At 36.2% G+C, this 12602-nt stretch overlaps 1 protein-coding gene across 1 annotated transcript in view; it reads left to right on the top strand.

Annotated features, from left to right (window-relative positions):
• ELOVL4 (ELOVL fatty acid elongase 4) overlaps positions 1-12207 on the top strand; it is a 51782-nt gene extending 39575 nt beyond the window's left edge. The window contains exons 4-6 of the mRNA XM_039367098.1: positions 6177-6348; positions 8121-8248; positions 10270-12207. Coding sequence (XP_039223032.1) covers positions 6177-6348; positions 8121-8248; positions 10270-10557 — 588 coding nt within the window. The 3' untranslated portion in view covers positions 10558-12207. The remainder of the gene's footprint in view (positions 1-6176; positions 6349-8120; positions 8249-10269) is intronic.
• The last annotated feature ends 395 nt before the right edge of the window (positions 12208-12602 follow it).

Below are 12602 nucleotides of genomic sequence, written 5' to 3'. Positions count from 1 at the left end.
CCCTGTCTTAATTAATCTTGACATAGATTATGTTCTTTAGAACAGGGGTCCTCAACCTCCGGTCTGTGGACCGGCACCGGGCCGCGGCATGCCAAAAACCAGTCCGCGCAAGCAAGCAAAGCCCCATATGCAGGATGCAGGCAGCACACAAAATCACACACCCTCTGGTCTGTGAAAAAACCTCTCTTTATAGAACTGGTCCCTGGTGCCCAAAAGGTTGGGGACCTCTGCTTTAGAAGATGCTAGAACGTTCCACAATAAATTGGTGGATAATAATGTAAATTTCATTTTTACATTTGTGTGTTGCCAAATTTATTTTCAACAGCATACTTTTCAAAGCTTCAAAATGTAGGCACAAATCTAAAAATATATTCCATATTGAATAGCAATAGCAATAGCACTTAGATTTATATACTGCTTCATAGTGTTTTACAGCACTCTCTAAATAGTTTACAGAATCAGCATATTGTCCCCAATAATATGGAGCCTCATTTTACTGATCTTGGAAGAATGGAAGGTTGAGTCATCCTTGAGTTGGTCAGAATCAAACTCCTGGCAGTGGGTAGAGTTAGCCTGCAGTACTGCATTCTAGCCATTCTCATTGAATATATGAATGCTGAATGTACTCCATATTGAAAATTAAATATATATTCCATATTGAGAGTGGAGGTTATCTAACAGTTGAATTGAATATCAATTCATGCTCTGTATTCTATTCCCTTTAGCAGTGTGGTTAGTTGATATACATAAAGTATATTTTACAGTTGAGAGTTTCCAGGTTGTCTTCTCCATAAAGATTAAATTGGGTTTCTCTTTATGATTGGTGGAAGCATTATTTTCTAAATTTGTTGATGTTTTAATTTTATTATCTTTATTCAGTTTTAGATTTATTGTGCCATAGTTTTTATTTTGCCTTCATTATCAAGTTTTTTTTTAAAGCGTGTAGTATAATTATTTAAAATATAAAGTATCTTGTATATATGAGGACTCAAATATTTTTTAAATTAAATCAAGTAAGTTTCAGATGAGTCTGAAGGCATTTGATAGCTTCTGTATCAGTGTTTTTCAATCTGAGCAACTTTTAGGTATATGGACTTCAGCTTCCAGAATTTTCTGGCCAGCACAGGAAATGTATTTTAATATTGCTGAAGTTGAGGAATACTTTTCAAATCATCCAGTATTCCTGAAAATTCACACATGGTTTCTCACATCCTTTTAACCTCATAGTAATGTGTGAGGAGGTTAAATTGAAGGAAGAGGTGGCTGGATTAAAGATAATGAGTAGCTAATATAACTAAGTGTGATCTAAACTCAAGTTCCTCTAATCCTAGTAAAACTCTGTATATACCTGTAGAAGGGAGCAATTCTCCTTATACTGAGAATTGTCTCTAATAGTGAAGAATGTGAACAAATATAGCATTAACAATAGTTTTGAAAATCAGTATCGCAGACATTTAAGACAAGTGGCAACTCTTCAATATCTAATTTAAAATAAATTAGGGAAACCATGCAGCACAGCTGAGGCCATAGGAGGTACCTGGATTTCTACTCTATAATGATGTAACCTGTGTGTTTCTACTTTCCCGTAGTGTTGTATCTCTATGTTTTGTGGATATATGTGCCTTAGACATCATAGAATAGACTGTGCATGCTTTGCTTTGGATCACATGACCAGGAGGGAGGGGCTTAGAAGGGAGCAATTATGGTTTTCTCCACAGTGAATTTCTTGGGTTGGTTGTTGTTGTTATTGTTGTTTAACTCAGTGCCTATCGTACTTTTTCTGGTTGTGTTTCTTAGAGAGTTACCTTGCTGATGAATAGACATACAGATAGACAAATTCCTGAGTTTCCTTATATAATTTATTTCCAACATTTTTTGGGTTGGAAAGAATAATTTGAGCAAAAGTAAAAACTGTTTTTCACGCAATTATTGTATAGTTGCATCCCTTACAGCGATATCAAGAACTATCTGAAATATAAATATAAACTTTGAAAAAAACAGAACAATACAGGGCCAATTTGATGTGGGGAGAAAAGCTAGCAAACTAATAGTCATGTTTGAAAGAGAGGCTGATCAAACCACAATCTGCAGAGAAAGAGAAAGAAAAAGAGAAAATTTTCCCTGATGTATTTATCTGGGGAAAATAACTGGTAGTTTCCTTCCTTCCTTCCTTCCTTCCTTCCTTCCTTCCTTCCTTCCTTCCTTCCTTCCTTCCTTCCTTCCCTCCCTCCCTCCCTCCCTCCCTCCATGCCATACCATGCCTACCAATTCTGCATAGCATACAAACAGAAACAGGAACTTTAAAATAACAACAAACCACAATGGGACTATAGTACCACTATTGTCACCTTGTATTTTGTGATTGTTTTAACAGAAGTCAGGCTTAAAGTTAATGTCCCCCCAAATGTTCCATCAAACTACCCTGCTAAAAAATTCATCAGCGATTGTTGAATAGTGTGCGGGAGTGATTGCAGATGCCTGCAGATGGAACTCCTTTGGGGTTGGGACTCTAAGCCAGCCTTCTCTCCCTAATCCCAACAAACAGGTTGTCAGTATAAAAATCTCAGGGATTTGCAGTGAGCTAATATACAGTTTCAAAATACTGTTCCGTGGTTTGCTGATGTATTCTTAATGACAAACCAACAATGGAAATCATGCCATTCTGACAAAAGAACAAGCCAGCCAACCACATAGTTCATTGCAGTGAGCAAATGCACCTAAAATACCTATTTATTGTGTGGGCTGTGTTTTGCCTCCAGTCTCTGATGCATTCTGCCCTTTAATACCAGTTGCTGAAAAATACAAATGGGAAGAGTCTGTTCTGCTGTTGTACTTGGCTGTTTCCTTTAGGCATTGAATTGGCAATTGTGGGTACAGCGTGCTGAACTTCACAGATTTTTGATTCAGACTAACAAGTTCATTTTACAGTAACATTTAATGATGGCTCTCTTTACATTTGAAAAAAATAGAATGTATTAATATTGCAGAATCCAGTCTTGGTCGGTCACCTGGAGGCTGTTGTTTGTGGCGGTTTAGATGTTGATTGGGGTTTTGATGGCTGGCTATTAAGTCATTGTCTGTTGTTTGCTTTGTTGCCAAGCCTTTACCTCCTAAGTACTTGGTAAGCTGATGGTCAATCATAGCTAGCCATGAACACCCCAATCAACATCTAAAAAGTCACATAACAAGAGGCACCATATAAATACCACACACAAAGCAAATATTCTGTGAGAGACATATTTCCTGAATATGGGCTCCAAGTCTGAAGGCTTGGGAAAAAAAACCTCTGGTCCTGGTGACAGATTCAGATTGGATCTTGCAACATTATCCTGAAACTTGTATATTTGCCTTCATCCATGTATTAATATTGTTGGCTATGAAATACTGTTTTAGAAAGCAGGAAGAGATTACTTCTGCTTTTTCAAATAGTAGGAGAAGAAGGGCCTCTGATACCAATCTTAATTTAAAAAAATGTTTATACAAATGTAGTAATCCTTTAGATCGGGGCTGGGCAATTCATTTTCCCAAGGAACCATATGAGAAAAAGGGATTGCTGTGGAGGGCCGAACCAATGTACCCTGATTTGATGTCCTCAAACTCTGCCACTTCATCTCCTCTTTCAGGTGAGGGGTGAGTCTTGCGTAAAAGCAGAAAAGTGCTTTCTCTCCTCCCCTTCCCGTGGCCACCAGCCAATTGAAGAAGTGCACGGGCGGTTGCGCAGAGTGGGACCTGACTTGGAAGCTTTTCCTGCCCCCTACAGTGCGCTTGTTTACATTTGATTTCTAATTTCCAGTTGACTTCATGATGGCCAGACAGGGATAGTCAAAGGCCAGATATAGCCCAGGGGCTGTAAAATGCCCAGGTCTGTTTTATATTATGCCAGAAATAGTATTAATATATTAATCCTACTGCAATTAATACAATGTGGTACAATACGTTATTCTGAATATTGTACAACACAACTGTGCTAAATTCATGTAGGTAATCCTTGATTTATGACCATTTGTTTACTGGCTTTTCAAAAGTAAAAAAAGTGACTTATAACAAGTCTTTGTGCTTATGACCATCACAGCATCTCTATAGTCATGTGATCAAATCATGATGACTGACTTAATAATCATCTTGCTGAACAATGGAAGTTCCACTCCTAATTGTGGTTATAAACCTGTAGTCCTGACAAGTACCCAAGAAGCCATTTGTGTAAAGTCATGAATTGCCTTCCAAAGCAGCTCAACCATAGGGTATTATGACAAGGCAAGGTATTAATGCATGCATGAAGGCAAAACCATGCAGTGTGCTTCTAAGGAGTGGGGAGCAGCAGAAACCAATTGTTTATAATATTTTCTTGAAATAAAATAATCAGAATTAAATAGAATTGTCTTCTGATACATGAAATATTTAGGAAAGATTCATCTATTTGTCAGTATTCTTTTCATGATCCTACGATTAGAATTAACTGTGTCTTCAATTGTGCCATTAAAATATTTGAATAGTATTATAAACACAACCTGATGTGGAAGAGTAATTGCAAGTGTCCATAGTAAATCTTGATGACAGCAAAATGACAACATTTTTGTGCAGCAGCGTTGTACAGATTTTGTCATTACTTACTTGCATGCCAACATCTGATGCAAGCATACAAGTTGTGACATTTGAATGATGCCATCGCACACATTTTGCCATTTCGTCCCCTCTTGTGTCCCTTGCAGGTTCCCAAGCCTGGTTGTTTCTTCTAGTTATGCGTTGCAAATGACTTGAGTTAAAAGGACACCATCAAGTGCTGTAGACCAGTTAAGATGTTGTTCCATAGGGACGCCGTGAACTGTAACTTTTATGTTTTTAAGAAAAAGAGAGCCATCAGTTGTCCACTGTGGACACTCACATTTTAGAGATACTTCTGAAATAACACTTTCTATTCTCTACGCTTGCTCCATGTTTTCCAGCTTAATATTTCTTTTTCAGAAATATTTATAGATCCTGCAAGTTTTAAATATTTGCATAGTGTGTTAGAATTCTTTTTTTAAAAAAAAAATGTTTCACATAGTGATAGCATGTTACATATAAACACCACTCCTGCTCACTTTGTTTGTAAATTGAGAGCACTGACTTCTTATACTCTGAGCAGAAACTGAAAAGTAGTAAAGGCTTAAGTTGCTATAACAGTTAAGAAATCATAACCATAATGATTAGAATACTGAGATATCTTTAATTTCATTAGAGAAAACAGAGTATTTGTTTACTGCTGCCTGTAATCTGTGCAAAATGTATGGTTTTAATGTTTAAATAAGATAGATTATAGAAAGAATAGATTCACAGTATAACTTTAGAGAAAGAGATAATTCTACAATTATACTTATAACTGCTGTAAAGAAGATCAGAAACTACTTTTTTATATCTTTTTTCTTTTCTGTTTTTCTTCTACATTTTTTCTTTGTTTTTAGCACTTTGGCTTTCTCTTTTATTTATTTCTTTTTTCATTTTTATTCTATTTTCATTTGTATTAATTTTTAATCTTGTTTTTGAATCTTTCAATAATATTATTTATTTATTTATTTTTATTTACTGTGAAATTTGTATGCTGCCCATCTTGTTGTCCAGAGTGATGCTGGGCAACACAAGTAATAAAAATAGCAATATTAAAAACAAATCACATACACACATTCTCTCTCACACACACATATACACACAAACACGGGATTATCTTTTAAAGAGAGAGAGTGAATGTGTAAATGAAAATAAAAATATTAATCCTATTTCTGCTCTTGTAGTATAAGATGGCTAGGCCTGATGTAGTTGTGTGCATATCTGATTTTATCTTAATTTCCAAGTCACAAAAGCTGCTTCTTCCATAATAAGACTTCATATGCCTAAAATCAGCAGAATGTGGGAAATTTTGTTTTTTTTTTAACACCAGACTTTTTTAAGAGAATAAAGTACAAAATGTTTTCATATCTCTTGTCTTAACATGACAAAATAATGTTCAACTTTTCATTTAGATACCTACTAACTGAGACAAATAGTCAGGGAGAAGAGATAAATACTGGACAAATTGTGCAGAAACTTTTTAACTTAGTAAAAACAAATGAATAATTAAAGCTTCCATTGTGGCATACATACTATATGGTACATGGTACCTTGGCCTGACCCTGTCTTTATATTCTTGTTTCGTTTCACAGATAGCAGGAGCTTTATGGTGGTATTACATATCCAAAGGGATTGAGTATCTGGACACAATATTCTTCATCCTAAGAAAGAAATTTAATCAAATCAGCTTTCTTCATGTCTATCACCATTTCACTATGTTTACTTTGTGGTGGATTGGCATAAAGTGGGTTGCAGGAGGACAAGGTGAGTAAAGTTGTCTACTAAGTGGAAAATGAATATTGAAAGGAAAATGAATATTCATATGGAGTATTAGCATGTACATATTTTCTATCCTACAGTTATAAAAATGAGTGTGTGCTTAATTTTGTGGTGTTAATAATTTAAAGACATATTCTTTCTTCTCTGGGAAATGAGGGGGAGGAAAGATATATTATATAGACTTTTGAAACCCTTTTCACACCAGCATAAATGCATGATTCAGATTTTAAATCTGTACTCTTCCCCTTGTGTTTAGGTCTATGAACTGCATGAAGCAACAGATAGATCTAACTTGCCTAGCTAAAATCGGCAACCACAGGCAGATAAATTCTTGATTGTGCCTTGCTTAACTTAGCATGGTGATGAAAGAATCTAGTCAACTAAGTCATAACAATTTTAATAAGACTTCCACTTATGCTTAGAATACTTGTATTTATTTTATTTTGTTTGCTGTGAAAACTAATTTTAATTGCTTCATTTTACTCTGTGGATAAAAATGTACATAAAGGTTATGGTATCAGGTTGTAATGCTTATCACACTTTTTCCATTATTTCTTTATGGATGGTTCCTTAAGTCATACAACTCAAAATCAGAATCTTGGTCTTAGTTTGCATTTTCTGCCTTTAATTATGCATGTTTCCCTGTGTATACATTTCCATAGATTGCCCTATAAATCAGATATTTTATGCTCATACTAAATAATAAATTCATAATTTCTATTGTATAGTATAACTGTTCAAATTATTCTGCAGTCCCTATATACTTTATAGTTGTAAACTAATACTTTGAAAGGAGGTACATTTATCCAGAGTCAACAATCCTTCCAGTACAAGTCTAGAAAAAGGAGCCATCACAAATATCAGTTTTCTGACATGATCAAGGTTTACATATGCACGTTCAGTGCAGCACAATAAAACTGTGGAGACTATTTCTTTGCTAAGACATTAGTACAGCTAATCCATGATTTACAGCCTTTCATTTAGTGACCATCACTAAGTTACAACAGCACTGAAAAAAGCTTTTTCATAATGACTATTGCAGCATTCCCATGGTCACATGATCAAAACTTGGATGGTTCATACTTATGACCATTGCTGTGTCCCAGGGTCATGTGATCATCTTTTGTGACTGTCAGACATGCAAAGTCAATGGGGAAGCCAGATTCACTTAACAACTGTATTATTAATTTAACAATTGCAATGATTCACTTGTAGCGAAACTCCTTAGCCACATAAATTTTGGGCTCAATTGTGGTCATAAGTTGAGGACTACCTGTACAACTAGGAGTATGGAAGAGTTATTTATTGCTTATCCTCTACTGGACTGAAAATGAACATGTAATCCCCAAACATTTCTACTCTTAGTTGTTCTGTGTGTAGTAAAATTCTAAAATAAGTTGTCCAGGCACACATTTCACATAGAACAAGTGATGCGGGAATATGATGCCATTTTCTGATATTTGTAGCAATTTATGCTTGCAATTAAATTGTACCAATGCATTCAAGCTATATAGTGGTTACCTATAGCATCCCATAGGTGGGCTTTTATATGGATAAAAGACGAGTCTTGCTTTTTTTCTTCTTCTTATCCTCTGATCTACCGCTGAGAAATTATAACTTTTCAAAATTATAAGGAGACAGGGTGAGAAAAACTGATATCAAGACATTGTGATTTCTTGGTGAGAAAAATTAAATATCATTGAATATGATTACCTTAATGATTTTGGTAACGTTCTTTTGTTTCTTCTACCCAACAGCATTTTTTGGAGCTCATATCAATGCTTTCATTCATGTTGTTATGTACATGTATTATGGACTAGCTGCCTGTGGCCCAAAGTTCCACAAGTACCTTTGGTGGAAACGATACCTGACCATAATGCAATTAGTAAGTAATATTTTTTTTAAATCTTATCAGTTATTTTTTAAATTGGATCTTTTCAGTGTGAGAACTTTGAAAGTAATAAGCGCATACACAGTACCTTTAGAGCAGTGGTTCTCAACGTTTGTGTGACGGCGACCCCCGTCACACAAACGTTATGCGCATGCGTGGCGCTGCGTGCATGGGAGGCCCCGCCCCATGCACGGTGCGCATGCGCGGCGCTGCCCCATGCACGGCGTGCATGCGCAGCGGTGCCCTCATGCGCGGTGCACATGCACGGCGCCATCCCATGCGCGGCGGCGTCCCCTGAGGGGAGAAAATGGCGGATCGCCGCCTTTGGCGACCCCCAAAAAATGGTCAATCGACCCCAAATGGGGTCGCGACCCATAGGTTGAGAACCGCTGCTTTAGAGAGTCTCTTTTTCAACATGAGGAAACTCATGCAGAAGAAACCCTTACCTGTTCTCTATGTGTTGCCATCAGCATATAGAGAATTACAAGAATGGTAACAAGATACTCATCTAGAACTTTAATAGCTGTTCTCCCTTTTCCCATACAATCACTCCTCATTTACTGACTGCACTCCATTCCGACGATCATGTCATGAAGCAAAAGGATCACTAAGTGAGCATGTATTGACAGAAGTTGCAGCAAAGATAGTTGATGCTGTTTCATTCAAATAAAATTCTGTTTTACAAGTCCTGTGTCTGACCCATTGTTTCACCACCACCACCTTTTAGGGTGGTGTTTTTGTTTAAACAAGCTATCTCTTCCTGAGCTGCTTTTTTCCACAGGGCAGAACCTCCCTAAAAAAAATACTAATCACAAGTTAACAAACTCAGGTCTGTGACCTTAATCAGAACCCTTCAACCAACTGTGCTACTGCCTGAAATTGATCAGACCTTAATCAGTTTCACACCAAAGGCTTTTGTTGTCATAAATGTGCACATTAGTTAGAAAATATTTTTTTTTACCATTGTATTTGTGAATGGTCACTAACCAAGGCAGTAAAAGAGGAGTGGCTGTACAGACGATATATTTTTTAAGAATAATGGGAGAGAGCTTATATATTATAATTATTTAAATCTCTAAATGTAAGCACAGTCCATATAAGCACACACAATTCTGGTACACTCTCAATTCTCAGTAAAAAAAAAATAATCCTAATGAGGTATTTTCCTCCAATAAATATGAATGTACCGTATGTGCAAATATGTATATCTATATACATATTGTCCCCGGGCAGCACCCTAAAAATGGGCACATCCTTGAAAAGAAATTATTTATTTATTTACCTAAGAAAATTTATATGGCAGCCCAACTCTCTCTCACTGACTCTGGGGAGCTTACAAGGATAAAAGGATACAAAAACAATTTTAAAAAATAGCCCCACACCCCTGACAACAACCATCAAGCTTAGGGTTCCAAGTCATGTTCAGTTAGCTTGCTAGCCTCTTCCTCCTCTCATTTCTCATTCATATCCAGGGGCTTCATGTCTGCCATTAAGACCTGCTCTATCTAGAGTGGTGGCCTCTATCAGTCTGATTTTTCAGAGTTACTCCGGTGTGCAGATGCTACTTTCTCCTGGAGACCTTCAGGAGGAAAGCAGGAGTCACTTGCTCATCCCCTTTGAAGCAATGGTGGCAATCATTTCTCTGTTTCAACAGCATCTTCCTTTATGGCATTCTCAGCAATATAATGTAAGATGATCCTCCTTCCCTTAGTTCACTAATAATTAGAGAGCCCATCACGCTTTTAAGTAAATAAAGAAATGTATGAATGGTATTCAGGCACTTTTTCAGGGGGGAAAAAACCCTCACAGAAACCCTATACAGTGTTTCTCAACCTTGACAATTTTAAGGCATGTGGACTTCAACTCCCAGAATTCCACAGCCAGCATTGCTGGCTGTGGAATTCTGGGAGTTGAAGTCCACATGCCTTAAAATTGTCAAGGTTGAGAAACACTGCGGGGCGTAAAATAAACTTATTAATCAGGATTAATGGACCTTCTGTTATTCTACTTTTCAGGTTCAGTTCCATGTGACTCTTGGCCACACCGCCCTGTCTATTTATATTGATTGCCCCTTTCCTAAATGGATGCATTGGGGTGTCATTTTCTATGCCACCACTTTCATTATTCTGTTTGGTAACTTCTACTATCGGACATACAAGATGCCCAAGCAGCCCAAGGAGCTCAAGCAAAAAGAAAAGAATGGCAAGATCACCAATGGCGTAATAGCAAATGGTATAAGCAAATTAGAAAACGGTGCAGTCATGGAAAATGGGAAAGTGCATAAGAAAGCCAAAGGAGAGTAACTTGATTCAAGCCTTAAACATTGCGAGCAGTGAGGATTCTTCAATCTGATAATAAAAGAAAAGGAAATACTGTCCTGTCTTTACCAATTGACCTTTAGGTTATTGAAGAGATAGAAAACATTATTTATGAAGATTGTTTTAACAACAAAAATCCTATTGTAATTATGTAATTATTGAGATTCGTTAACTTTATGTAAACTTTTAGACTGTGGGTGTTGGTAATGTAAGAAAGAATTGCTGCAATATTACTTACTGTCAATCCAATGGTTAAAACTGCAGTTAACCAAGGCTATAATTGATTTATTGAAACAGACATCTTTTTGAAAAAGAGAGCTTACAGATTCTGCCATTTCTAGTCAATGTTTTAAGCAAAAAAAAAAAAGCCCTCAATGAAAATATGGAGAGGGACGTTTGCTCTCTTTTTAAATAATTTGTAGTTTCTTAGTCTAAATTATACAGTATTGCTGTATTAGGTTGTTCTAATTTTTCCCTTATGTCTGTTACATTGTTGTTCATTGTGTGAAAATACACCTACCTCTTTATTTGGTAAAAAATAACAACTACTATTAAATATTCATTTCTGAAATAAGGAGCCCGTAATATATTATTTAGAAAAAACATTGGTCTCCCATTAACAAAACACATTTTCTTATTAACAAGCATAAAACTACATTTGAACATCTTTGATGATTCTTGTATCCAGTTGCACGAAATGCATGGTGTTGATGCTTTTTCAATGATCAAATGTAAATAGTGGATGGATCAAAGATATAAATCAATTTTTATTTTACTAATGGCCTACTTACTGTATTTTCCGGCGTATAAGACGACTTTCTAACCATGCAAATCTTCTCCAAAGTCGTCTTATACGCCCAGTCGTCTTATACACCGGAAAATACGGTATTTAGCATGGGATGTATTCAATATAAAGAGGAGAGGGATTCATAATTACAAAGAACTTTGCAGTTGAAGGCTTGAAATCCATAGTTTACTGGGGTTTAACTGTGGAAGCAAGTACTTTGATGCCGTGACCAGATGCACTGTACCTATATTGTGGTGAATTGTTTATTCACACAATAATCTTGCTCTTTGGTACTGTAAAACCTCTAAATTCATGTGTTTAAAACAGGCTCTGTGCATGTACTGATGGCTCTTGCGATCGCATCCCTGCAAGAGCAATAATGGTTTCGTAAAAAGATTCTATTCTTTCCATATCAGCTTCTCCAAGTGTTATTTCCATGGATGCTCTTCTCATTCCTTCTGCTGCACCATTGTGGCTTCTCTCTAAAGTTTGATAGAGTACCTCAAGCTCTTCTCCACTATGAACTGCATACATTATATTGCACTACAATGAAGAAAGTACAATAATGACTCTTCATTTGCACAGCCAAGCAATTTGGAGAGAAGTCATGATTTGCTCCAGCTTGGAGTGACTTTGAGGGAGAGCTGCATCACCCAGAAGGTCTTTAGATTTCTCCGTTCTAAGTACAAGAGCCCATCCTCATGTATTTTTGAGAAACAGTTCTTTCTAGCAGCATATTTTATATCATGGAAATAAAGTTATTTAGTTGAGATAGAAGCTCACGGAATATTCTGTTTTATTTTACTTGTCTTGTATTGTCTACAATAAACAACAGGAAAACAAAATCATTTCTTGATATTCATAATGTCTCTGACTTGAAATTTAAAGGTAATTTAAATGTTTATGTAAATAACTTGGCTTTGAAGATGGTAACAAATTAACCTGTAATTAAGACTTGTATTCATAGTAATCCAATTTAGCAATGAAATACTGATGAGCTTCAGTCCTCTCATACATACTCTGCAATAAGTCTGTATAAATTCAATTTTATTTATTTATTTACATATATAGGATTGTACTACTGGTCTACATAACAGATATTATCTGAATGATGGGACCACATACTAATAACTTGAATTTTTGTTGATTTCAGTGAGGGGGCATTATGGTTTTTTTCTTGGTTCTTTAGTTCCTTCATTAAAGTTCCTTAGTTCTTCCACTGAAATCAGTAGGCATAATTTTG

This window comes from Crotalus tigris, unplaced genomic scaffold (genome assembly GCF_016545835.1).
Source record: "Crotalus tigris isolate CLP2741 ecotype Arizona unplaced genomic scaffold, ASM1654583v1 scf7180000020550.821452, whole genome shotgun sequence".
Classification (NCBI taxonomy): Eukaryota; Metazoa; Chordata; class Lepidosauria; order Squamata; family Viperidae; genus Crotalus; species Crotalus tigris.
Note: the sequence above shows the minus strand (reverse complement) of the source record. Positions and strands in the feature narration are given on the sequence as shown.